Source organism: Bombina bombina, chromosome 6 (genome assembly GCF_027579735.1).
Source record: "Bombina bombina isolate aBomBom1 chromosome 6, aBomBom1.pri, whole genome shotgun sequence".
NCBI lineage: Eukaryota > Metazoa > Chordata > Amphibia > Anura > Bombinatoridae > Bombina > Bombina bombina.
In genome coordinates, this window is record NC_069504.1 from 889,446,779 (window position 1) to 889,473,809 (window position 27,031).

The 27,031-nt window shown below is 46.1% G+C and overlaps 1 protein-coding gene and 1 long non-coding RNA gene across 2 annotated transcripts in view; both read right to left on the reverse strand.

The window, feature by feature from the left end:
• Positions 1 to 4,955: 4,955 nt before the first annotated feature.
• LOC128663879 (uncharacterized) lies at positions 4,956 to 20,662 on the reverse strand. Its single transcript, XR_008402907.1, has 2 exons — positions 20,562 to 20,662; positions 4,956 to 5,325 (listed from the first exon to the last, which is right to left on the reverse strand). It is a non-coding gene; the product is annotated as an uncharacterized LOC128663879 (long non-coding RNA).
• Positions 20,663 to 22,065: 1,403 nt separating this feature from the next.
• The window catches only part of ELP5 (elongator acetyltransferase complex subunit 5), a 107,387-nt gene continuing 102,421 nt past the window's right edge, over positions 22,066 to 27,031 (reverse strand). Inside the window, exons 5-7 of the mRNA XM_053718441.1 lie at positions 23,532 to 23,701; positions 23,260 to 23,340; positions 22,066 to 22,362 (exon numbers count right to left, since the gene is read on the reverse strand). Of these exons, the coding sequence (XP_053574416.1) occupies positions 22,258 to 22,362; positions 23,260 to 23,340; positions 23,532 to 23,701 (356 nt within the window). The 3' untranslated portion in view covers positions 22,066 to 22,257. The remainder of the gene's footprint in view (positions 22,363 to 23,259; positions 23,341 to 23,531; positions 23,702 to 27,031) is intronic.

Genomic DNA, 27,031 nt, shown 5'->3' on the forward strand with positions numbered 1-27,031 from the left:
TAGATTTAAAATTGATCACTTGCGTTTTTTATTAAAGGAGGTTCTGTCTAAGTTAGAGGTTTCAGAGGCCGCGCTGCCTGAAGAACCTATGATGCCTAAATTAGACAGAGTTTACGAAGACAGGAAAGTTCCTTTGACTTTTCCTGTGCCGGTTAAGAGGGCAAACATTATAAAGAACAAATGGTTCTTCCTTTTCCCCCTAGTCTACTTTTAAAAAGTTGTTCCCTGTCCCATACTCTCAACTGGATTTGTGGGGCTCCATTCCTAAGGTGGATGGTGCTATCTCTACACTTGCTAAACGTACTACTATACCTCTTGAAGATAGTTCTTCATTCAGAGAGCCGATGGATAAGAAAATGGAAACTTTTCTGAGAAAGATGTTTCAACATACAGGATTTTTGTTTTAACTGGCTGCTGCAGTTGCCACGGTTGCATGAGCGGCTACCTACTGATGCGACTCTTTGTTGGAAACTCATTGAGGTGGAGTCTCCCCTCGAGGATATTCAAGATAGAATTAAAGCTCTGATTATTTCTAATTCATTTATCTGTGATGCGAACATGCAAATTATTTGCCTAAATGTAAAGGCATCTGGCTTTGTGGTCCTAGCTCGCCGGGCGCTCTGGTTGAAGTTTCGGTCTGCGGATATGACTTCTAAGTCCAGACTACATTCTCTTCCCTTCAAGGGAAAGATTTTATTTGGTCTAGGCCTGGACTCCATTATTTCTATGGTTACTGGAGGCAAGGGTGCCTTCCTACTGCAAGATAAGAAGAACAAGTCTAGGGGATGACAATCTTCTAATTTTCGTTCCAACAAATCCCAAACGACAACAATCCTCCTCCAAGCCCAAGCAACCCAAGAGTACTTGGAAGCCGGCTCAGTCCTGGAATAAATCCAAGCAGAATAAGAAGTCCACCGAAAACAGATCGGCATGAAGGGGCGGCCCCCGATACGGAATAGGATCGTGTAGGGGGCAGACTGTCTCTTTTTTCAGACATCCTGGACGTACAGAATCCGTGGTCCTGGAGGTGGTATCTCAGAGATACAAGATAGGCTTCAAATCTCATCCGCCAAGGGGCAGATTCCTTCTCTCGAATCTGTCTATCAGACCAGAAAAGAGGGATGCCTTTCTAGGGTGTGTTCGGGATCTATCCTCCTTAGGAGTTGTTGTCCCAGTGCCCATCGAAGAAAGAGTTTTATTAAAACCTTTTCATGGTCCCAAAGAACGAGGGAACTTTCAGGCCTATTCTGGACCTAAAGTGCTTAAACAAATTTCTCAGTGTTCCTTTCTTCAAGATGGAGACGATAAGGTCCATCCTTTCTTTAATTCAGGAAAGCCAGTTTATGACCTCTATAGATCTGAAGGACGATTCCCTTCATGTTCCAATCCACAGGAAACGCTTTCCGTTCCTGAGGTTTGCATTCCTGGACCAGTACTTCCAGTTCATTGCCCTTCCGTTTGGCTTAGCTACTGCTCCAAGAATCTTTACGAAGGTTCTGGGGGCTCTTCTAGCCGTTGCCAGAACTCAGGGTATTGCAGTAGCCCCATACTTAGACGATATTCTGGTGCAAGCACCATCCTTTCATCTTGCGGAAGAATTCTCTGAATCCCTTCTCAGTCTTCTACGATCACTTGGATGGAAGATAAAATTGGACAAGAGTTTTCTTATCCCAAGTACCAGGGTGGAATTCCTGGGTAGTATATTAGACTCCATATCCATGAGGATATTTCTTACAGACCAGGAGACGTTGCAAGCTAACTTCGGCATGTCTTGCCATCCGGACCTCCTTGAGTCCCTCTGTGGTTCAGTGTATGGAGGTCATTGGTCTCATGGTGTCCTGCATGGACATCATTCCTTTTGCCAGGTTCCGTCTCAGACCTTTACAACTGTGCATGCTGAGGCAGTGGAACGGCGATCATTCAGATCTGTCTCAACAATTTGTATTAGACACCAGGTCGAGAGAATCACTATCTTGGTGGCTCTGTCCAGATCATCTGTCCCGAGGGACATGCTTCTTAAGACCATCCTGGGAGATTGTGACTACAGACGTAAGCCTATCCAGATGCGAATCGGTTTGGGGTGCCTGGAAGGCACAGGGGTTGTGGACTCAGGAGGAGTTCTCCCTCCCAATCAATATTTTGGAATTAGGGGCAATCTTCAAGGCCTTGAAGGCTTGGCAACTTCTGGGTTAATTCCAGTTTATCAGATTCCAATCAGACAATATAACCTCAGTGGCTTACATCAACCATCAGGGGGAAATGAGGAGTTCCTTGGCGATGAAGTATCTCAGATTCTGGAGTGTGCGGAGGCCCACAGCTGTTTGCTGTCAGCGATCCACATTCCGGGTGTGGACAACTGGGATTTTCTCAGCAGGCAATCCTTCCATCCAGAGAAATGGTCTCTCTATCCCGAGGTGTTTGCAGAGATATGCAGCAAGTGGGGGACGTCGGAGATAGATCTCATGGTGTCCCGTCTCAATACCAAGATACCCAGGTACAGGTCAAGGGATCCCCAAGCGGATCTAATAGATGCACTAGCAGTGCCCTGGAGGTTCAAACTCATATTTTTTTCCTCCATTCCAGCTTCTTCCTTGAGTGGTGGTTCGCGGATCTAGTGGGATATCCTCATCTCCTCCGTGGAAGTTACCTTGTTGCAGAGACCTGCTGATACAAGGTCCATTTGTTTATCAAAATCTAGATTCTCTGAGGCTGACCGCATGGAGATTGAAGGCTTAGTCTTAGCCAAGAGAGGTTTCTCTGATAGTTTCATTGATACTCTTATTTAAGCTAGTAAACCAGTTACTTGGCGTATTTACCATTGGCGTATTTACCACAAGGTGTGGAGGACTTACTTATTCTTGTGTGAAGAGCGTGGTTTTTCTGGCACAGAGTTAAGGTTGCCAGGATCTTATCTTTTCTACAGGATGGGCTAGAGAATGGCCTTTCTGCTAGTTCCCTGAGGGGACAGATTTTGGCCCTGTCGGTTTTATTGCACAAGAGACTGGCTGAGCTTCCAGACATGCAGTCCTTTGTTAAGGCTCTGATTAGGATCAGACCTGTGTTTAGATCTGGGGCTCATCCTTGGAGCCTAAATCTTGTTCTTCGGGTTTTGCAACAGGTTCCGTTTGAGCCTCTGCATTCCGTTGACATTAAATTGTTATCTTGGAAGGTTCTCTTTTTATTGGTTATTGCCTCTGTGCGCAGAGTTTCTGAGAATTCTGCTTTGCAATGTGAGCCTCCTTATCTGATTTTTCATGTAGGTAAGGCAGTTTTACTTACTAAATTAGGTTTTCATCCTAAGGTTGTGTCAGATCGCAACATCATTCAGGAGATTGTGGTTCCTTCATTGTGTCCTAATCCTTCTTCATCGAAGGAACGCTTACTTAACAATTTGGATGTGGTCCGCACCTTGAAGTTCTATCTTCTATTTTGGGAAGGGTAAGGGCCAGAAGGCTATCAGCTTCCCTATCTTTTTGGTTAAGGAGTGTCATCCGCTTAGCTTACGAGACAATGGGACATTGTCCTCCTGAGAGGATAATTGCTCATTCCACTAGAGCAGTGGCTTCCTCTTGGGCCTTTAAGAACGAGGCCTCTATGGATCAGATTTGTAAGGCGGCTACCTGGTCCTCCTTACATACTTTTTCAAAATTTTAGAAGTTTGATGTTTTGAAGCAGCTTTCAGGAGAAAAGTTTTGCAGGCTGTGGTGCCCTCAGAATAGGGTCCGCCTCTTCCTTTTTGTTCCCTCCTGTTATTCATTCAGTGTCCTCTGGAGCTTGGGTATAGTTTTCCCAACAGTAAGGAATGAAGCTGTGGACTCTCCCTATTTTAGAAAGGAAAACATAATTTATGCTTACCAGATAAATTCCTTTCCTTCCGTATAGGGAGAGTCAATTTTCTTGTCTATGGGTGGTCCCCTATTATTTATTTTATTCTTCTGGCACCATTTATACCCTAATGTTTCTCCTACTTTTCTTTGTTCCCATGGCAGAATGACTGGGGTAATAAGGAAGTGGGAGGGATATTTAAGCCTTTGGCTGTGGTGTCTTTGCCTCCTCCTGGTGGCCAGGTGTTGTATTTCCCAACAGTAAGGAATGAAGCCGTGGACTCTCTCTATCCGGAAGAAAAGGAATTTATCTGGTAAGCATAAATTATGTTTTTAGCTTTAATGTAGAGATTACCCTCCCACCTGACACTTCACACCCCGGATCCCTACCTGATCCTTCTCAAACATCTCTCTTCCCTCCCTCACCTCCACTGGTCACCACCATCTTAGGTACTGGCAGATAGTCTGCCAGTATGGCGTTTAAGTTCTTTTCTATTATAATACTTTTCTACAGTGTAGGATTAACCCCTTAGCTTCCCACCTCCCTGATCCCTCCCAAAAAGCTCACTAACCGGCCTCCCCCCTCTACCTAGTTTACACAATCTTAGGTACTGGCAGCTGACATGTATCTCTTTTTTTACATTAAAAAAACAATCAAACTAATTTTTCGGTAGTGCAATTACCCCTCTCCCCTCTAGGTGATCTTTTCACATACCCTCTATTCCTCCCCTCCCCTCCCCTCTAGGACCTCCCTCTCCCTCCCCACTGTTTTTACTATTGCTTTTTTCTGCAGTGTTACATTCCCACGCGTTCCCGCTCTTCCCTCCCCCTCCAGTAATGGGACCCCCACCCGCCTCCCTCCTAACCCTCCCACAACATCAAAGATCAGCACCACTGCTACCCGATGCAGAGAGAGACACAGAGTGTCTCTCTCTTCATCGGTTTCTCTGCAAGTCTATTTCTGTACTACCCCACAGTGGTGATTGCAGCAGAAAAAGGCACAGGGTACAGCTCTAGTCGTTAAGGGGTTTATTAACTAGATAAAGGTACTGATAACATGTTATCCACTACTCCCATAAATTATCTTTATAAGAGTGTATCTTATTTAAATAAATACCCTGTACAAAAATGAGTGGTATAGACAAATCATTTATTCATGGACACAGCAATTAAATACTTTTAGAAGTGCAATATAAAAAACAGTGAAATCACCAGCGCTAAGATAACCTATACCAAGTGAGAGATGCATTGATAATCCTGCTATTTTTTAGGATTCCTATGTGACTCATCGACTGAGCTGATCAGATGAAGAATGTTTGTGGACAAAATAACTTTGTAGAGAATCAGAGGGAGGTGACATACTCAAACAGTTTCTGAATTTAATGCATTTAATCACACATCAAGGTCCTCATCTGGATCCTCATCATCAAAATCATCAGCTGGGTCGGGATCATAAAATATTTTTGCAGTGGCAGTTGAGGCACGTAGGAGTGATGACTTCCTAAGAGAGAAAGAATGTGATAGAAACAAAATTAATAGACCCTTTAGTACTATGGTACCAGGAGATCTATACCTTTAAATTATTTTTACATATGTTTAGCTTTAATAAACCAAGGTGAGCATACAGGCCTGTGAGATGTCCCTTTATTTATGTAGTACAATCCGACACACCCTTTACTGCATGGTGTTAAGTAGTTTGGCTTCATGTATACCTGTAACTTGCTATATATAAGCCCAATTTGCCAGAGAGTCAAGCCGCGGAGGAATACGATATACTGTTCATTAACATTACAGTTTAAAAGACATAAATTATTATCAGTTATTTCTAGAGCGCCAACAGATTCTGCAGCACCGTAAACACAGCATACAAAGACGGGATATACAATGTTATTACTATCAGGACATGAGCCAAATAAACTACTAATGCAGAGGATGAAGGACTTAAACTGAACTACGCAGGGCTGTGAGGTTACAGCAATAGAGTGATCCAGTCTATGAATCTATGTTTTGTCACAAAGGATGTAAAAAACAACAAAGAAGTATATTTAAAATCACTTTCTTTCTACTTAAAAGTAAATAGTGTTATGCTTGAAGTATTGGTGAGGTATATGCCGTGTGCCATCTTGGAGAAGTTACATTTTCCATAGGTTTAAGTTAATGTTTTAGGCTGCATGCTATTTGTCAGCACCGGTAGACCACTTCTTTAAATAACTCATGTCATGGCTAGAAATTCACACTAGGAATAGTGAGACATTAGCTTTTTTTCTTCATTTAACATTGAGGCTAGTAACTCCCTACAGGTAAGCAATTTTATGTATACTTCTGGTGAGTGCGCAACCAAGGAAATATATTTTTGTGTTCTTAATAACCATAAGTTTATACACTTCCCTTTAGGCTTCTTAGATATTTGTGGCCCTAAAGGCTACTAAAAAAAAATGTATCTGCAACCCCCCAATGTTATTTGGCCATCACGGAGATATATATATATATATATATATATATCACAGTCCACAAGCACAGGCACTCAATGGTCTTGAATAAAAAAATTCCAGTTTATTAAATCAAGATTAAAATAACATAACGTTTCGGCACATTGCTGCGCCTTTGTCAAATGTCAACATACAGCAGTCTAACAAGCAGACCTAAAAACTGGATTTTTTTTTATTCAAGACCATTGAGTGCCTGTGCTTGTGGACTGTGTTGGATATACCCTGCAGCACCGTGGCATACAAATGGTAAGATTGTGCTGTCCTTTCTGGATATATATATATATATATATATATATATATATATATATATACACATATATACAGTATATATATTTATATATATATATATAGTATAAAGTAGATGCGCACTCACTGGACTTTGAAAAAAACAAAACGTGGTTTATTGTTGTGACGTTTTAGAGATCAAACCGTCCCCTTCATCAGACGAAGGTCTGATGAAGGGGCAGTGGCGTCACTAGGGTTGGTGTCACCCGGTGCGGTAACTTATGGTGTCACCCCCCTCCCCACAGAAAGCAGACACACACAAACAAAAAAACACAAGCACACACACATACAAACACTCCGATACACTCAGACACACTTAGAAACATACTCAGGCACACACAAAAACACTCAGGCACACACACACACACACACACACAAAAACACTCAGGCACACACACACACACAAAAACACTCGGGCACACACACAGACACACACACACACAAAAACACTCAGGCACACACACAAACAGACACACACACACAAAAACACTCAGGCACACACACAAACACTTAGACACACACACAAACACTCAGACACACACAAAAACACTCGGTCAGGTGCCAGGCATCCCCCTCATGATTTCCCAGTTCCCGTTTAGAGAGACAGCACAGCAGTGAGTGACTCCACTGCTCCACACGTCACTGAGAAGTGAGCACAGATAGGCAGGCAGGTTTAGGCTAGCAGCGCAACTTTGCAAGCCCCACGGCATGCCCACAACATTCATAGTGAAATTGGGCAGGGGAGGAGCAAAGTACAAACAAGCAAAAGCAGCCGGGAAAACTATTTGTGGAAATTGCAGCGCTGGCTCAAGGGGCAAAAAAAATGAAGTGTCTACAACTTACCCAGTCCCACTAATGTTCACAAATGCTGGCCCCTCTAATAAAAAATATCTATGCATCTCTACATTGTATTTCTTTGAATTTCAATAAAAAAATTTAAAAAAATAAAAATAAAATTTTTTTTTTGGTGGTGTCACCCCCTGGAGGGTGTCACCCTGGTGCGGCTCCCACCCCCCGCACCTCCCTAGTGACGCCACTGTGAAGGGGACGGTTTGATCTCTGAAACGTCACAACAATAAACCACAATTTTTTTCAAAGTCCAGTGAGGGCGGATCTACTTTATACTATAAATAACCACTGTTCCTGTCACCCTGGCCGTTTACTGAGGAGGAGGTGAGAGTGCTTATCCCACAACTATCATTATATATATATATATATATATATATATATATATATATATATATATATATATATATATATATATATATATATATATATATATATATATAGTTCCTCAAATTTGACTTCAGTTCTGCCAAGGCAGCCAATTATAAATGACATGATGCAATGCTGGTTTATGCTCAGCTGGTCTACACTACCTACTCAATAGAAGACATTTACTGGGCACCAGGTATTATGTTCAAGAAGTAATGATGGCAGACCTTTTAATAGGACACTAAAGTGTCATGGTTCAGATAGAGCATGCAGGAGGCTTTCCCATTTACTTCCATTGTCAAACTGTGCACAGCCTTTTTCACACTTCCTACTCCTACTGAGCATGTGCAAATGTTAACAGTGTATACTGTGATTGGCTGATATATGTCACATGATACAAGGGGGCATGGAAATAGAAGGAAAAGTTGAAACTTGTTAGAAAAAAATACTGCTCATTTAAAATGGTGAGTACGTGCTATTGCAATTTATTAACTAACTAGTCCTAAAGCCTGTGTACACGGGCCGTTTTTTGCAGTACAGCGATCCCACCCTTGCTCTCTCTCCCCTCTCTCTTTTGCTCTCTCTCTCCCCACTCTTTTGCTGTCTCTCCCTCTCTTTTGCTCACTCTCTCACCCCGCTCTTTTGCTCTCTCTCTCCCCCCACTCTTTTGCTCTCTTCCCCCTCTCTTTTGCTCTCTCTCTCACCCCTCTCTTTTGCTCTGTCCCCCCTCTCGTTTGCACTCTCTATTCCCCTCCTCTCTTTTGCTCTCTCTCTCCCCCTCCTCTCTTTTGCACTCTCTCTCCCCCTCCTCTCTTTTGTTCTCTCTCTCCCCTCCCTTTTGCTTTCGCTCCCCCCCTCCCTTTTGCTCTCTCTCCCCCCTCCCTTTTGCTCTCTCTCTCTCCCCTCCCTTTTGCTCTCTCTCTCTCCACTCTTTTGCTCTCTCTCTCTCCCCTTCTCTTTTGCTCTCTCTCTCTCTCTCTCCCCTTCTCTTTTGCTCTCTCTCTCTCCCCTTCTCTTTTGCTCTCTCTCCCCCTCTCTTTTGCTCTCTCTCTCTCTCTCTCCCCCCTCTCTCTTTTGCACTCTCTCCCCCTCCTCTCTTTTGTTCTCTCTCTCCCCTCCCTTTTGCTTCCACTCCCCCCTCCCTTTTGCTCTCTCTCCCCCCCTCCCTTTTCCTCGCTCTCTCTCTCTCTCCCTCCACTCTTTTGCTCTCTCTCTCTCCCTCCACTCTTTTGCTCTCTCTCTCTCCCCTCTCTTTTGCTCTCTCTCTCCCCTTCTCTTTTGCTCTCTCTCTCTCCCCTCTCTTTTGCTCTCTCTCTCCCCTTCTCTTTTGCTCTCTCTCTCTCCCCTTCTCTTTTGCTCTCTCTCTTTCCCCTTCTCTTTTGCTCTCTCTCTCTCCTTCTCTTTTGCTCTCTCTCTCTCCCCCTCTCTCTTTTGCGCTCTCTCTCCCCCCTCTCTCTTTTGCGCTCTCTCTCCCCCCTCTCTTTTGCTCTCTCTCTCTCCCCCTTCTCTTTTGCTCTCTTTCTCCCCCCTCTCTTTTGCTCTCTCTCTCCCCTCTCTCTTTTGCTCTCTCTCTCCCCTCTCTCTTTTGTTCTCTCTCTCTCCCCTCTCTCTTTTGTTCTCTCTCTCTCTCCCCTCTCTTTTGCTCTCTCACTCCCCTTTCTCTTTTGCGCTCTCCCCCCCTCTATTTTGCTCTATCTCCCCATCTCTCTTGTTCTCGATCCCCCCTCTCTCTTGTTCTCGATCCCCCCTCTCTCTTTTGCGCTCTCAAACCCCCTCTCTTTTGCTCTCTCTCCCACATCTCTTTTGCTCTCTCTCACTACTCCTTTGCTATCTCCCCCCCTCTTTTGCTCTCTCTCCCCCTCTCTTTTGCGCTCTCTCTCCCCCTCTTTTGCTCTCTGTCCCCCCTCTCTTTTGCTATCTCTCCCCCCTCTTTTGCTCTCTCTCCCCCTTCACCTTTTGCTCTCTCTCCCCCCTCTCTTTTGCTCTCTCTCTCCCCCCCTCTCTTTTGCTCTCTCTCTCCCCCCTCTCTTTTGCTCTCTCCCCCTGCTCTTTTGCTCTCTCTCTCCCCTCTCTCTCTTGTTCTCTCCCCCCTCTCTTTTGCTCTCTTCCCTCTCTTTTGCTCTCTCTCCCCCCTTTCTTTTTCTCTCTCTCTCCCCTCCTCTCTTTTGATAATTCTCCCCCCTCTTTTGCTCTCTCTCTCTCTCTCCCCGTCTCTTTTGCTCTCTCTCTTGTTCTCTCTCCCCCCTCTCTCTTTTGCTCTCTCTCTCCCACATCTCTCACCACTCCTTTGCTATCTCCCCCCTCTTTTGCTCTCTCTTCCCCCTCTCTTTTGCTCTCTCTCCCACATCTCTCACCACTCCTTTGCTCTCTCTCTCCCCCTCTTTTGCTCTCTCCTCTCTCTTTTGCTCTCTCTCCCCCCTCTCTTTTGCTCTCTCTCCCCTCTCTCTTTTGCTCTCTCTCTTCCCCCTCTCTTTTGCTCTCTCTCTCTCCCCCCTCTCTTTTGCTCTCTCCCCCCCCCCTTTCTTTTTCTCTCTCTCCCCCCTCCTCTCTTTTGCTATTTCTCCCCCCCTCTTTTGCTCTCTCTCTTGTTCTCTCTCCCCCCTCTCTCTTACATCTCTCACCACTCCTTTGCTATCCCCCCCTCTTTTGCTCTCTCTCTCCCCCCTCTTTTGCTCTCTCTCCCCTCTCTTTTGCTCTCTCTCCCCTCTCTTTTGCTCTCTCTCTTCCCCCTCTCTTTTGCTCTCTCTCTCTCTCTCTCTTCCCCTCTCTTTTGCTCTCTCTCTTCCCCCTCTCTTTTGCTCTCTCTCTCTCCCCCCTCTCTTTTGCTCTATCCCCCCCTTTCTTTTTCTCTCTCTCTCCCCTCCTCTCTTTTGCTATTTCTCCCCCCTCTTTTGCTTTCTCTCCCTGTCTCTTTTGCTCTCTCTCTTGTTCTCTCTCCCCCCTCTCTCTTACATCTCTCACCACTCCTTTGCTATCCCCCCCCTCTTTTGCTCTCTCTCTCCCCCTCTTTTGCTCTCTCTCGTCTCTCTTTTGCTCTCTCTCCCCCCTCTCTTTTGCTCTCTCTCCTCTCTTTTGCTCTCTCTCCCCCCTCTCTTTTGCGCTCTCTCCCCTCTATCTCTTGTTCTCTCTTCCCCTTCTCTCTTTTGCTCTCTCTGCCCTTCTCTTTTGCTCTCTCTCTCCCCTCTCTTTTGCCCTCTCTCTCCCCTCTCTTTTGCTCTCTCTCTCCCCTCTCTTTTGCTCTCTCTCTCCCCTCTCTTTTGCTCTCTCTCCCCTCTCTTTTGCTCTTTCTCCCCATCTCTTTTGCTCTCTCTCCCCCCTCTCTTTTGCGCTCTCTCCCCCCTCTCTTTTGTGCTCTCTGCCCCTCTCTTTTGCGCTCTCTCCCCTCTCTCTCTTGTTCTCTCTTCCCCCTCTCTCTTGTTCTCTCTCCCCCCTCTCTCTTTTGCTCTCTCCCCCTCTCTCTTTTGCTCTCTCTCTCTCCACCTCTCTTTTGCTCTCTCTCCCCTTCTCTTTTGCTCTCTCTCTCCCCTTCTCTTTTGCTCTCTCTCTCCCCTTCTCTTTTGCTCTCTCTCTCCCCCTCTCTTTTGCTCTCTCTCTCTCCCCCTCTCTCTTTTGCGCTCTCTCTCTCAACCTCTCTTTTGCTCTCTCTCCCCTTCTCTTTTGCGCTCTCTCTCTCCCCCCTCTCTCTTTTGCGCGCTCTCTCCCCCCTATCTTTTGTTCTCTCTCCCCCTCTCTTTTGCTCTCCCTCTCCCCCCTCTCTTTTGCTCTCTCTCTCCCCTCTCTCTTTTGTTCTCTCTCCCCTCTCTTTTGTTCTCTCTCTCTCTCCCCTCTCTTTTGCTCTCTCTCCCCCTCTCTTTCACGCTCTCTTCCCCTCTCTCTTTTGTGCTCTCTTACCCCCTCTCTTTTGCTCTCTCTCTCCCACATCTCTTTTGCTCTCTCTCACCACTCCTTTGCTATCTCCCCCCCTCTTTTGCTCTCTCTCCCCCTCTCTTTTGCGCTCTCTCTCTCTCCCCCTCTTTTGCTCTCTCTCACCCCTATCTTTTGCTCTCTCTCCCCTCTCTTTTGCTCTCTCTCCCCTGCTCTTTTGCTCTCTCTCCCCACTCTTTTGCTCTCTCTCTCCTCTCTCTCTTGTTCTCTCTCCCCCCTCTCTTCCCTCTCTTTTGCTCTCTCTCTCCCTTTCTTTTTCTCTCTCTCTCCCCTCCTCTGTTTTGCTATTTCTCCCCCCTCTTTTGCTCTCTCTCTCTCTCTCTCTCCCTGTCTCTTTTGTTCTCTCTCTTGTTCTCTCTCCCCCCTCTCACTTTTGCTCTCTCTCTCCCACATCTCTCACCACTCCTTTGCTATCTCCCCCCCCCTTTTGCTCTCTCTCTCCCCCTCTTTTGCTCTCTCTCCTCTCTCTTTTGCTCTCTCTCCTCTCTCTTTTGCTCTCTCTCCTTCTCCCCTCTTTTGTGCTCTCTCTCGCCCCCTCTCTTGTGCTCTCTCTCTCCCCTCTCTTTTGTGCTCTCTCTCCCCTCTCTTTTGCGCTCTCTCTCCCCTCTCCTTTGCTCTCTCCCCTCTCTTTTGCTCTCTCTCCCCCCGTCTCTCTTGTTCTCTCTCCCCCCTCTCTCTTTTGCTCTCTCTGCCCCCTCTCTTTTGCTCTCTCTGCCCCCTCTCTTTTGCTCTCTCTCTCCCCCTCTCTTTTGCTCTCTCTCCCTCTCTTTTGCTCTCTCTCCCTCTCTTTTGTTATTCCTCCCCCTCTCTTTTGCTCTCTCCCCTCTCTTTTGCTCTCTCTCCCCCCTCTTTTGCTCTCTCTCTCTCTCCCCTCTTGCTTTTTCTTTTGCTATTTCTCCCCTCTCCTTTGCTCTCTCTCCCTTCTCTTTTGCTCTCTCTCTCTCCCCCTGTCTTTTGCTCTCTATTTCCTACCTTTGTAATGATATCCCTCTCTCTTGTGCGCGACCATGTCCACTCATGCACGGCCAGACCCCCTGACATGCCCGGACCCACCCCCACCACGCTCAGCCCCGCCCACCATTTTGATATGGACACTACAGAAGATCAGGTAGACTCTAGAAGTCCAGGTGTGTTTGTCCTCGCGCTGCCTCTTCTGTGCATGACAGCTTCGGACAAACACACTTAGCCTTTTATATTATAGGATATTATCTTTATTATGTACTTGTTGGTTATGTAACTCTACTGTACTCTTTTGCTCTCTCTCCCCTCTCTTTTGCTCTCTCTCGCCTCTCTTTTGCTCTCTCTCCCCCCTCTCTTTTGCTCTCTCTCCCCCCTCTCTTTTGCTCTCTCTCTCCTCTCTTTTGCTCTCTCTCCCCCCTCTCTTTTGCGCTCTCTCCCCTCTATCTCTTGTTCTCTCTTCCCCCTCTCTCTTGTTCTCTCTCCCCCTTCTCTTTTGCTCTCTCTGCCCTTCTCTTTTGCTCTCTCTCCCCTCTCTTTTGCTCTCTCTCCCCTCTCTTTTGCTCTCTCTCCCCCCTCTCTTTTGCTCTCTCTCCCCCCTCTCTTTTGCTCTCTCTCCCCCCTCTCTTTTGCTCTCTCTCCCCCCTCTCTTTTGCGCTCTCTCCCCTCTATCTCTTGTTCTCTCTTCCCCCTCTCTCTTGTTCTCTCTCTCCCCCTTCTCTCTTTTGCTCTCTCTGCCCTTCTCTTTTGCTCTCTCTCTCTCCACCTCTTTTGCTCTCTCTCTCCCCTCTCTTTTGCTCTCTCTCTCCCCTCTCTTTTGCTCTCTCTCTCCCCTCTCTTTTGCTCTCTCTCTCCCCTCTCTTTTGCTCTCTCTCTCCCCTCTCTTTTGCTCTCTCTCTCCCCTCTCTTTTGCTCTCTCTCTCTCCCCTCTCTTTTGCTCTCTCTCCCCTCTCTTTTGCTCTCTCTCCCCTCTCTTTTGCTCTCTTTCTCCCCATCTCTTTTGCTCTCTCTCCCCCCTCTCTTTTGCGCTCTCTCCCCCTCTCTTTTGCGCTCTCTCCCCTCTCTCTCTTGTTCTCTCTTCCCCCTCTCTCTTGTTCTCTCTCCCCCCTCTCTCTTTTGCTCTCTCCCCCTCTCTCTTTTGCTCTCTCTCTCTCCACCTCTCTTTTGCTCTCTCTCCCCTTCTCTTTTGCTCTCTCTCTCACCTTCTCTTTTGCTCTCTCTCTCCCCTTCTCTTTTGCTCTCTCTCTCCCCTTCTCTTTTGCTCTCTCTCTCCCCTTCTCTTTTGCTCTCTCTCTCCCCCTCTCTTTTGCTCTCTCTCTCTCCCCCTCTCTCTTTTGCGCTCTCTCTCTCAACCTCTCTTTTGCTCTCTCTCCCCTTCTCTTTTGCGCTCTCTCTCTCCCCCCTCTCTCTTTTGCGCGCTCTCTCCCCCCTATCTTTTGTTCTCTCTCCCCCTCTCTTTTGCTCTCCCTCTCCCCCCTCTCTTTTGCTCTCTCTCTCCCCTCTCTCTTTTGTTCTCTCTCCCCTCTCTTTTGTTCTCTCTCTCTCCCCTCTCTTTTGCTCTCTCACTCCCCCTTCTCTTTCGCTCTCTCTCCCCCCTCTCTTTTGCGCTCTCTCCCCCCTCTCTTTTGCGCTCTCTCCCCCTCTCTTTTGCTCTCTCTCCCCCTCTCTTTCGCGCTCTCTTCCCCTCTCTCTTTTGTGCTCTCTTACCCCCTCTCTTTTGCTCTCTCTCTCCCACATCTCTTTTGCTCTCTCTCACCACTCCTTTGCTATCTCCCCCTCTCTTTTGCGCTCTCTCTCTCTCCCCCTCTTTTGCTCTCTGTCCCCCCTCCCCTTTTGCTCTCTCTCACCCCTATCTTTTGCTCTCTCTCTCTCTCCCCCCTCTCTTTTGCTCTCTCTCCCTGCTCTTTTGCTCTCTCTCCCCACTCTTTTGCTCTCTCTCTCTCCTCTCTCTCTTGTTCTCTCTTCCCCCTCTCTTTTGCTCTCTCTCTCCCTTTCTTTTTCTCTCTCTCTCCCCTCCTCTGTTTTGCTATTTCTCCCCCCTCTTTTGCTCTCTCTCTCTCTCCCTGTCTTTTGTTCTCTCTCTTGTTCTCTCTCCCCCCTCTCACTTTTGCTCTCTCTCTCCCACATCTCTCACCACTCCTTTGCTATCTCCCCCCCCTCTTTTGCTCTCTCTCTCCCCCTCTTTTGCTCTCTCTCCTCTCTCTTTTGCTCTCTCTCCTCTCTCTTTTGCTCTCTCTCCTCTCTCTTTTGCTCTCTCTCTTTCTCCCCTCTCTTGTGCTCTCTCTCTCCCCTCTCTTTTGCTCTCTCTCTCCCCTCTCTTTTCCGCTCTCTCTCCCCTCTCTTTTCCGCTCTCTCTCCCCTCTCCTTTGCTCTCTCTCTCCCCTCTCCTTTGCTCTCTTCCCTCTCTTTTGCTCTCTCTCCCCCTGTCTCTCTTGTTCTCTCTCCCCCCTCTCTCTTTTGCTCTATCCCCCCCTTTCTTTTTCTCTCTCTCCCCTCCTCTCTTTTGCTATTTCTCCCCCTGTCTCTTTTGCTCTCTCTCTTGTTCTCTCTCCCCCCTCTCTCTTACATCTCTCACCACTCCTTTGCTATCCCCCCCCCTCTTTTGCTCTCTCTCTCCCCCTCTTTTGCTCTCTCTCGCCTCTCTTTTGCTCTCTCTCCCCCCTCTCTTTTGCTCTCTCTCCTCTCTTTTGCTCTCTCTCCCCCCTCTCTTTTGCGCTCTCTCCCCTCTATCTCTTGTTCTCTCTTCCCCTTCTCTCTTTTGCTCTCTCTGCCCTTCTCTTTTGCTCTCTCTCTCTCCACCTCTTTTGCTCTCTCTCTCTCCACCTCTTTTGCTCTCTCTCTCCCCTCTCTTTTGCTCTCTCTCTCCCCTCTCTTTTGCTCTCTCTCTCCCCTCTCTTTTGCTCTCTCTCCCCTCTCTTTTGCTCTCTCTCCCCTCTCTTTTGCTCTTTCTCCCCATCTCTTTTGCTCTCTCTCCCCCCTCTCTTTTGCGCTCTCTCCCCCCTCTCTTTTGCGCTCTCTCCCCCTCTCTTTTGCGCTCTCTCCCCTCTCTCTCTTGTTCTCTCTTCCCTCTCTCTCTTGTTCTCTCTCCCCCCTCTCTCTTTTGCTCTCTCCCCCTCTCTCTTTTGCTCTCTCTCTCTCCACCTCTCTTTTGCTCTCTCTCCCCTTCTCTTTTGCTCTCTCTCTCCCCTTCTCTTTTGTTCTCTCTCTCCCCTTCTCTTTTGCTCTCTCTCTCCCCCTCTCTTTTGCTCTCTCTCTCTCCCCCTCTCTCTTTTGCGCTCTCTCTCTCAACCTCTCTTTTGCTCTCTCTCCCCTTCTCTTTTGCGCTCTCTCTCTCCCCCCTCTCTCTTTTGCGCGCTCTCTCCCCCCTATCTTTTGTTCTCTCTCCCCCTCTCTTTCACGCTCTCTTCCCCTCTCTCTTTTGTGCTCTCTTACCCCCTCTCTTTTGCTCTCTCTCTCCCACATCTCTTTTGCTCTCTCTCACCACTCCTTTGCTATCTCCCCCCCTCTTTTGCTCTCTCTCCCCCTCTCTTTTGCGCTCTCTCTCTCTCCCCCTCTTTTGCTCTCTCTCACCCCTATCTTTTGCTCTCTCTCTCTCCCCCCCTCTCTTTTGCTCTCTCTCCCTCTCTTTTGCTCTCTCTCCCTGCTCTTTTGCTCTCTCTCCCCACTCTTTTGCTCTCTCTCTCCTCTCTCTCTTGTTCTCTCTCCCCCCTCTCTTCCCTCTCTTTTGCTCTCTCTCTCCCTTTCTTTTTCTCTCTCCCTCCCCTCCTCTGTTTTGCTATTTCTCCCCCCTCTTTTGCTCTCTCTCTCTCTCCCTGTCTCTTTTGTTCTCTCTCTTGTTCTCTCTCCCCCCTCTCACTTTTGCTCTCTCTCTCCCACATCTCTCACCACTCCTTTGCTATCTCCCCCCCCCTCTTTTGCTCTCTCTCTCCCCCTCTTTTGCTCTCTCTCCTCTCTCTTTTGCTCTCTCTCCTCTCTCTTTTGCTCTCTCTCCTCTCTCTTTTGCTCTCTCTCTTTCTCCCCTCTTTTGTGCTCTCTCTCGCCCCCTCTCTTGTGCTCTCTCTCTCCCCTCTCTTTTGCGCTCTCTCTCCCCTCTCTTGCGCTCTCTCTCCCCTCTCCTTTGCTCTCTCCCCTCTCTTTTGCTCTCTCTCCCCCCGTCTCTCTTGTTCTCTCTCCCCCCTCTCTCTTTTGCTCTCTCTGCCCCCTCTCTTTTGCTCTCTCTGCCCCCTCTCTTTTGCTCTCTCTCTCCCCCTCTCTTTTGCTCTCTCTCCCTCTCTTTTGCTCTCTCTCCCTCTCTTTTGTTATTCCTCCCCCTCTCTTTTGCTCTCTCCCCTCTCTTTTGCTCTCTCTCCCCCCTCTTTTGCTCTCTCTCTCTCTCCCCTCTTGCTTTTTCTTTTGCTATTTCTCCCCTCTCCTTTGCTCTCTCTCCCTTCTCTTTTGCTCTCTCTCTCTCCCCCTGTCTTTTGCTCTCTATTTCCTACCTTTGTAATGATATCCCTCTCTCTTGTGCGCGACCATGTCCACTCATGCACGGCCAGACCCCCTGACATGCCCGGACCCACCCCCACCACGCTCAGCCCCGCCCACCATTTTGATATGGACACTACAGAAGATCAGGTAGACTCTAGAAGTCCAGGTGTGTTTGTCCTCGCGCTGCCTCTTCTGTGCATGACAGCTTCGGACAAACACACTTAGCCTTTTATATTATAGGATATTATCTTTATTATGTACTTGTTGGTTATGTAACTCTACTGTACTCTTTTGCTCTCTCTCCCCTCTCTTTTGCTCTCTCTCGCCTCTCTTTTGCTCTCTCTCCCCCCCTCTCTTTTGCTCTCTCTCTCCTCTCTTTTGCTCTCTCTCTCCTCTCTTTTGCTCTCTCTCCCCCCTCTCTTTTGCGCTCTCTCCCCTCTATCTCTTGTTCTCTCTTCCCCCTCTCTCTTGTTCTCTCTCCCCCTTCTCTTTTGCTCTCTCTGCCCTTCTCTTTTGCTCTCTCTCCCTCTCTTTTGCTCTCTCTCCCCTCTCTTTTGCTCTCTCTCCCCCCTCTCTTTTGCTCTCTCTCCCCCCTCTCTTTTGCTCTCTCTCCCCCCTCTCTTTTGCTCTCTCTCCCCCCTCTCTTTTGCTCTCTCTCCCCCCTCTCTTTTGCGCTCTCTCCCCCCTCTCTTTTGCGCTCTCTCCCCCCTCTCTTTTGCGCTCTCTCCCCTCTATCTCTTGTTCTCTCTTCCCCCTCTCTCTTGTTCTCTCTCTCCCCCTTCTCTCTTTTGCTCTCTCTGCCCTTCTCTTTTGCTCTCTCTCTCTCCACCTCTTTTGCTCTCTCTCTCCCCTCTCTTTTGCTCTCTCTCTCCCCTCTCTTTTGCTCTCTCTCTCCCCTCTCTTTTGCTCTCTCTCTCCCCTCTCTTTTGCTCTCTCTCTCCCCTCTCTTTTGCTCTCTCCCCTCTCTTTTGCTCTCTCTCCCCTCTCTTTTGCTCTCTTTCTCCCCATCTCTTTTGCTCTCTCTCCCCCCTCTCTTTTGCGCTCTCTCCCCCTCTCTTTTGCGCTCTCTCCCCTCTCTCTCTTGTTCTCTCTTCCCCCTCTCTCTTGTTCTCTCTCCCCCCTCTCTCTTTTGCTCTCTCCCCCTCTCTCTTTTGCTCTCTCTCTCTCCACCTCTCTTTTGCTCTCTCTCCCCTTCTCTTTTGCTCTCTCTCTCCCCTTCTCTTTTGCTCTCTCTCTCCCCTTCTCTTTTGCTCTCTCTCTCCCCTTCTCTTTTGCTCTCTCTCTCCCCTTCTCTTTTGCTCTCTCTCTCCCCTTCTCTTTTGCTCTCTCTCTCCCCTTCTCTTTTGCTCTCTCTCTCCCCCTCTCTTTTGCTCTCTCTCTCTCCCCCTCTCTCTTTTGCGCTCTCTCTCTCAACCTCTCTTTTGCTCTCTCTCCCCTTCTCTTTTGCGCTCTCTCTCTCCCCCCTCTCTCTTTTGCGCGCTCTCTCCCCCCTATCTTTTGTTCTCTCTCCCCCTCTCTTTTGCTCTCTCTCTCCCCTCTCTCTTTTGTTCTCTCTCCCCTCTCTTTTGTTCTCTCTCTCTCCCCTCTCTTTTGCTCTCTCACTCCCCCTTCTCTTTCGCTCTCTCTCCCCCCTCTCTTTTGCGCTCTCTCCCCCCTCTCTTTTGCGCTCTCTCCCCCCTCTCTTTTGCGCTCTCTCCCCCCTCTCTTTTGCTCTCTCTCCCCCTCTCTTTCGCGCTCTCTTCCCCTCTCTCTTTTGTGCTCTCTTACCCCCTCTCTTTTGCTCTCTCTCTCCCACATCTCTTTTGCTCTCTCTCACCACTCCTTTGCTATCTCCCCCTCTCTTTTGCGCTCTCTCTCTCCCCCTCTTTTGCTCTCTGTCCCCCCTCCCCCTTTTGCTCTCTCTCACCCCTATCTTTTGCTCTCTCTCTCTCCCCCCTCTCTTTTGCTCTCTCTCCCTCTCTTTTGCTCTCTCTCCCTGCTCTTTTGCTCTCTCTCCCCACTCTTTTGCTCTCTCTCTCCTATCTCTCTTGTTCTCTCTTCCCCCTCTCTTTTGCTCTCTCTCTCCCTTTCTTTTTCTCTCTCTCTCCCCTCCTCTGTTTTGCTATTTCTCCCCCCTCTTTTGCTCTCTCTCTCTCTCCCTGTCTCTTTTGTTCTCTCTCTTGTTCTCTCTCCCCCCTCTCACTTTTGCTCTCTCTCTCCCACATCTCTCACCACTCCTTTGCTATCTCCCGCCCCTCTTTTGCTCTCTCTCTCCCCCTCTTTTGCTCTCTCTCCTCTCTCTTTTGCTCTCTCTCCTCTCTCTTTTGCTCTCTCTCCTCTCTCTTTTGCTCTCTCTCTTTCTCCCCTCTCTTTTGCTCTCTCTCTTTCTCCCCTCTCTTTTGCTCTCTCTCTCCCCTCTCTTTTCCGCTCTCTCTCCCCTCTCCTTTGCTCTCTCTCTCCCCTCTCCTTTGCTCTCTCTCTCCCCTCTCCTTTGCTCTCTCTCTCCCCTCTCCTTTGCTCTCTTCCCTCTCTTTTGCTCTCTCCCCCCCCGTCTCTCTTGTTCTCTCTCCCCCCTCTCTCTTTTGCTCTCTCTGCCCCCTCTCTTTTGCTCTCTCTGCCCCCTCTCTTTTGCTCTCTCTCTCCCCCTCTCTTTTGCTCTCTCTCCCTCTCTTTTGCTCTCTCTCCCTCTCTTTTGTTATTCCTCCCCCTCTCTTTTGCTCTCTCCCCTCTCTTTTGCTCTCTCCCCCCCCCTCTTTTGCTCTCTCTCTCTCTCTCTCCCCTCTTGCTTTTTCTTTTGCTATTTCTCCCCTCTCCTTTGCTCTCTCTCCCTTCTCTTTTGCTCTCTCTCTCCCCCTGTCTTTTGCTCTCTATTTCCTACCTTTGTAATGATATCCCTCTCTCTTGTGCGCGACCATGTCCACTCATGCACGGCCAGACCCCCTGACATGCCCGGACCCACCCCCACCACGCTCAGCCCCGTCCACCATTTTGGTATGGACACTACAGAAGATCAGGTAGACTCTAGAAGTCCAGGTGTGTTTGTCCTCGCGCTGCCTCTTCTGTGCATGACAGCTTCGGACAAACACACTTAGCCTTTTATATTATAGGATATTATCTTTATTATGTACTTGTTGGTTATGTAACTCTACTGTACTTAAAAGTCCTTTAAACAGCCGTTGTGCTTCATTAGTATGATATGAAGACACAAAATACTTGTGTAAAGGAGAAGACCCATTAAAGTTGTTCCCATCAGAGGCAGAATTGGAACAAGTAACCTTGTGTTAGAAGTGTTTAACTCATTGTGTGGGTTTTATAGGATAATAGTAAATATTTGTTTGGTAAAAATGATTTTGTTGTGGAGGAAAGGATCATGAGAAGGATTTAACAGCCTATAAGATTTTCTGTATAGAATTATCCTTACTTGCTGTCACTGAAGGTGTACGGCAGAGTTGCAGATTCTTTCAGTTCTCGTTCAAAGTCAGATAAATGAGGATTAAAAGTCAGATTCATTTTGGACTCCACTCTTTTGTTCTCTCTCTCTCCCCTCTCTTTTGCTCTCTCACTCCCCCTTCTCTTTCGCTCTCTCTCCCCCCTCTCTTTTGCGCTCTCTCCCCCCTCTCTTTTGTGCTCTCTCCCCCCTCTCTTTTGCTCTCTCTCCCCCTCTCTTTCGTGCTCTCTTCCCCTCTCTCTTTTGTGCTCTCTTACCCCCTCTCTTTTGCTCTCTCTCTCCCACATCTCTTTTGCTCTCTCTCACCACTCCTTTGCTATCTCCCCCCCTCTTTTGCTCTCTCTCCCCCTCTCTTTTGCGCTCTCTCTCTCTCCCCCTCTTTTGCTCTCTCTCACCCCTATCTTTTGCTCTCTCTCTCTCCCCCCTCTCTTTTGCTCTCTCTCTCCCTCTCTCTTTTGCTCTCTCTCCCCACTCTTTTGCTCTCTCTCTCCTCTCTCTCTTGTTCTCTCTCCCCCCCTCTCTTTTGCTCTCTCTCTCCCTTTCTTTTTCTCTCTCTCTCTCCCCTCCTCTGTTTTGCTATTTCTCCCCCCTCTTTTGCTCTCTCTCTCTCCCTGTCTCTTTTGTTCTCTCTCTTGTTCTCTCTCCCCCCTCTCACTTTTGCTCTCTCTCTCCCACATCTCTCACCACTCCTTTGCTATCTCCCCCCCCCTCTTTTGCTCTCTCTCTCCCCCTCTTTTGCTCTCTCCTCTCTCTTTTGCTCTCTCTCCTCTCTCTTTTGCTCTCTCTCTTTCTCCCCTCTCTTTTGCTCTCTCTGCCCCCTCTCTTTTGCTCTCTCTCTCCCCCTCTCTTTTGCTCTCTCTCCCTCTCTTTTGTTATTCCTCCCCCTCTCTTTTGCTCTCTCCCCTCTCTTTTGCTCTCTCTCCCCCCTCTTTTGCTCTCTCTCCCCCCTCTTTTGCTCTCTCTCCCCCCTCTTTTGCTCTCTCTCCCCCCTCTTTTGCTCTCTCTCCCCCCTCTTTTGCTCTCTCTCTCTCCCCTCTTGCTTTTTCTTTTGCTATTTCTCCCCTCTCCTTTGCTCTCTCTCCCTTCTCTTTTGCTCTCTCTCTCCCCGTCTTTTGCTCTCTATTTCCTACCTTTGTAATGATATCCCTCTCTCTTGTGCGCGACCATGTCCACTCATGCACGGCCAGACCCCCTGACATGCCCGGACCCACCCCCACCACGCTCAGCCCCGCCCACCATTTTGGCATGGACACTACAGAAGATCAGGTAGACTCTAGAAGTCCAGGTGTGTTTGTCCTCGCGCTGCCTCTTCTGTGCATGACAGCTTCGGACAAACACACTTAGCCTTTTATATTATAGGATATTATCTTTATTATGTACTTGTTGGTTATGTAACTCTACTGTACTTAAAAGTCCTTTAAACAGCCATTGTGCTTCATTAGTATGATATGAAGACACAAAATACTTGTGTAAAGGAGAAGACCCATTAAAGTTGTTCCCATCAGAGGCAGAATTGGAACAAGTAACCTTGTGTTAGAAGTGTTTAACTCATTGTGTGGGTTTTATAGGATAATAGTAAATATTTGTTTGGTAAAAATGATTTTGTTGTGGAGGAAAGGATCATGAGAAGGATTTAACAGCCTATAAGATTTTCTGTATAGAATTATCCTTACTTGCTGTCACTGAAGGTGTACGGCAGAGTTGCAGATTCTTTCAGTTCTCGTTCAAAGTCAGATAAATGAGGATTAAAAGTCAGATTCATTTTGGACTCCACCTGTAGAGAAAAAGCGATAAAAAACAATGTGGAACAATAGCAGCGGGTGGACATTAAAGAAAAGAAAGAAAACAATTAAATGGATTAGGAGACAAAGATTATTCCAAAAGGGAAGCGCAAAAATGTAATGTTTGTGTCCAAAAACACCTCACGATTGTTGCTCACCCATACACTGTACTGCAAATACTGCATAAAGTCCTCAACTTCCTAAACCCTGTCTGCAGATGTTCTCTTTTCTAATTCTCCTGCAACTATAGTTCTGTAGAGTTCCTGTCACAGTTCATCTACTGTAAAACCTATACAGAATATTGTCACCATCCATCTGACAAGCTCTTCCACCATCTGATCTAATGTAACATCTGTTGTCTGTTAGTCTCAACTGATACCACTACTGACATTTGTTTCTAGCTAATTAGTCTTTGCAGAATGGAACTAAACCTAATCTTCTTCCAAAACACATTGCATTACAGGGACATGAAACCCAAAATCTTTCTTTCATGATTTAGGTAGAACATACAATTTTAAACAACTTCCAGTTTACTTCTATTATCAAATTTGTTTCATTCTCTTGGTATCATTTGTTGAAGGAGCAGCAGTGCACTACTGGTTTCAAACTGAACACATGGGTGAGCCAATGACAATCTGTATATATATATAAATGCAGCCACCAATCAGCAGCTAGAACCTAGGTTCTTTGCTGCTCCTGAGTTTACCTAGATAAACCTTTCAGCAAAGGATAACAAGAGAAGGAAGCAAATTAAATATTAGAAGTAAATTGGAAAGTTGTTTAAAATTGTATGCTCTGTCTAAATCATGAATGTCTAATAATGACTTTACTGCCCTTTTAAGTTTCCAAAAAAATAGTTCTTCCATGCAGAGCGTTGTCACACAGTCTACCTGCTCTCTCCTCTTTTGTTCTGTTTCTTGCGCTTTGATTATTTCTAAAGTGAAGCCATCTTGTATTCGAACGTCTTCCCCCTGTAAAAAAAACAATGCAAACGGATACATTTGGGTGTGTAAGAAACAGTTCCATGCATGATATGTTATTGTACATAGTCTAATGATGCTACGGTAAAATAATTTGTGAAAGCACAAGACTCTTATATTACGTTTGTAATAAGAAAGAAAACACTTCAATAAAAATCTAATGGAAAAAAAAAGGTACTTACGGTAGTGACAACCTTCCCTGACTTCTTTTGGTGTGTTACTGTAACCTTGTTATGTTCTCCGTTTTCTGTTACATTAATCACTGTGTCTGCCAGGAGACGCACTGAATGCAGCACACCAGGAGTATGTAAATCCGAATGCAACAGCGCTATCACACGTGCGGCACGAGATCCTGGAAATTATTTTAGACAACAGGATTTGATGAGTTGTCTCTCAAGTAGATTCAAAGAAAAAGATGAGATTCCACATTAATTATATTAGAAGATTATCATTCCCATATAACAGGGCTCAAAACTCTTGGAATGCTCAAACCAATGACAGTTCAATAAATGTATCTTTCCACTGTAACCACATAGAAAGGAATTGTGAAATGAAGAGCGTGTAAATACAGGGGGGAAAAATATCAATATAAAATGAATAGTCACGGGAGAAGTTCCTAGTGCTTTTTTCCTAAATGTCTAGCACTATATCTATTTATCGATCTTTCTACTTTTATTTAATCACTTCTAAAACACCAGTTTCTTTAAAAATTAGTAAGTACCGGGCTTGACAAACCCAGGGGCCAATGGTGCCTTAGAATTAGGCCCTGGTTAACTGGTTTAGACTTCTCAAGACACCCGTCTGTGCCCCCCATTTCCCCCTCTGACTAACACCAGCCACACCTCAAATGCGTTGTGCAGTTGGATCCTTTCTAGGCCTTGTAGCTGTGAAAAACAAATCAAAATGTTAATGGGTTATATATGATATACAGCTCTGGGAAAAAATTAAGAGACCACTGCAAAAATATCAGTTTCCCTGGTTTTACTATATATAGGTATGTGTGTGAGTAAAATCAACATTTTGTTTTATTCTATAAACTACTGACAACATTTCTTCAAGATTCCAAATAAAAATATTGTCATTTTGAGCAATTATTTACAGAAAATGACAACTAGTCAACATAACAAAAAAATGCAGTGTAATTGTTTTAAGATCTCGATTAATGCAGAGAAAACAAGTTCATATTAATTTTGGCTTTGTTTGAAGGCTTGTGACTATCTTTCACTTGATCACATTCCAGAGGTTTTTAATGGGGTTCAGATCTGGAGATTGGGCTGGCCATGACAGGGTCTTGATCGGGTGGTCCTCCATCCACACCTTGATTGACCTGGCTGTGTGGCATGGAACATTGTCCTGATATAAAACATTGCCAGAGCAGAAGGAAGCAAGTTTTCTTCCAGGATAACCTTGTACGTGGGTTGATTCATACGTCTTTCACAAAATTATTTTTTTTTGCAGTGGTCTCCTATTTTTTTTCCAGAGATGTGTATGTATGTATGTATGTATGTATGTATGTATGTACCTGTATGTGTGTGTTATATTATGATGTATTTGTGTATATTTTTATTAAGAATGAGCAAAATTTAAGCTGCCAATCAGAATGCTAGTCCTGGGTCTTGCAAGGGAACATGCATCTGGCATATGCAGGCACAGTCACGTTATTTCCCTCCTCAATTTAAGAAGGTTTACTATGAAATTTTGCAATATTTCACTGAAATATCATATTACAGTGAAGCAAATTGTTAACTCAGGACTGATAAGATTGCCTTTTTTTTTTTTTTTTTTTTTTTTTTTTTTAATATAGTTAGCAAAATTGAGTAAAAACATTATTTCTCAAGTAAATTATATATTCGCTTGTACACTTAAGCTGAAATGTAAAACCTATCTAGCCCTGCATGAAGAAATATATTTCTCTATTTTCTTTCTCCTGGAACTAAGTACAAGATATTTTGGGTCTCAAACAGTGTTAACCTGTACCACAGTACCAGGAGGTATAATATAAATGTGAGTTGGTTATTATTCCTCCCATGACTCAATCAGTGACTTTTGGACCTAATTACTGGATAAACTAAAATGGTGGAGGAGTTAGAGCAGGACTAGAGGCGACTTTTGAGCCTTGGAGTACAATTGAGGAAGCACAGTTGAGTTATTCCTGCATATTGACAATGCAACACTTGTAGAGAACTTAGTGTAAATAAGGCCGCAATACTAATAGCATATAATTATAAACAAAATATATAATCCAATACAGCTAACATTGAATGGAAAACGTTGGACTAGAACTATAAGTGCAGGTCAGCATATAAATTGAGAACAAGGAGTAAAAAAGGAGCACAAGCAGCGGTTCAATGCACAAAAAATGTATTTACAAGTGCCAAACATAGCGCCTTGGCGCTCAGAGTGAAGAAAATTAACACGTTTGTCAAGCAAAACAAAACCGTGAGAGGGGATAACACACCCCGGGGTAAATACTGACAAAAATCAATGAGACTAGCATTAAGAAACAGGTATACGCGTTTCAGCTTACAGCCTTACTCATTACCTGGCTAAAACACAATGAGGTGAACTTAAAAACTGTGGCTAGTCATCCTATTGGTAGTTGGGAACACTCCCATTAATTAGTCCCCCAATGGGAATTTATTTGCGTAGCTATGAACACCTGAGAAAGCACGGAGATATGCACTGTTGTCAGCTCACAGTAAAACATATGGAATAGAAATAAACAGTTCCAGTGCATTATGTGTAACAACAATCTAATAAATATAAACAATTTCAGTAATCAAAACATGAAAAAATGTTGATGTACTCAATTCAGACAAGAGAGAGTAGTAAAGAACCCCGGACCCAGCTGGAAGCATTTGTGTTGCTGGGAAACCGCTTCATAGTTGCTGAAATGAAAAATACAGATGGTATAAGCACAGGATAACAGTTGTTTGCAACCAGAGATATACAACTCATGTAAATATTAAGCTATAGTAACCAGACCCTAGGCATACATACTGTACATAAGCTATACTAATGATAGTAATGATAATAGTACAATTAGCTCATAATAAAAATAATAAGGTCAATAGTGTCTACAGATACAAAAGTGCTGTAATCATATGCATTCCTTAACAAACTGGACAACAGGTAGCCTTATTATTATAACAGGGAGCCTTATTTGCAATAGAAAAGTGAATCTAGAGGGCAAGCTAAAGTACCAGGGACCCGGAAAGCTATACTGAAGTATCCTGTGTTGTTAGGCTCCTACTCTCCAGGGGTAACATAGTGTAGACATGGTGAACCGGGTGGGGGAGAGGATAGGCCCTACCAAAAATTGATAAGGTCATATTCCGAATTGAGGCCCTCTGGAACTCTTGTCCTGAGTTTAAAAATCCAGAAGGCCTCCCTCTCCCCCAACCTGCGGACCCTGTCAACTCCACCCTTACAGGGAGCCACCCTCTCAATAATGGTCCAAGAAAAGGAGCTAGTGTCTTTCTGGTGTGTACCCGCAAAATGTTGAATCAATGCTGTAGTGAGTACACCCGCCCTTATATCACTAAGGTGCTCTTTAATACGGGTTCTGGCCTCTCTTGTCGTGAGGCCTACATATTGAAGGGAACATTCCCTACAAGAAATGACATAAACCACATATGTAGACCTGCAATTGAGGCAAGAATCTATCATAAAATTCTGACCT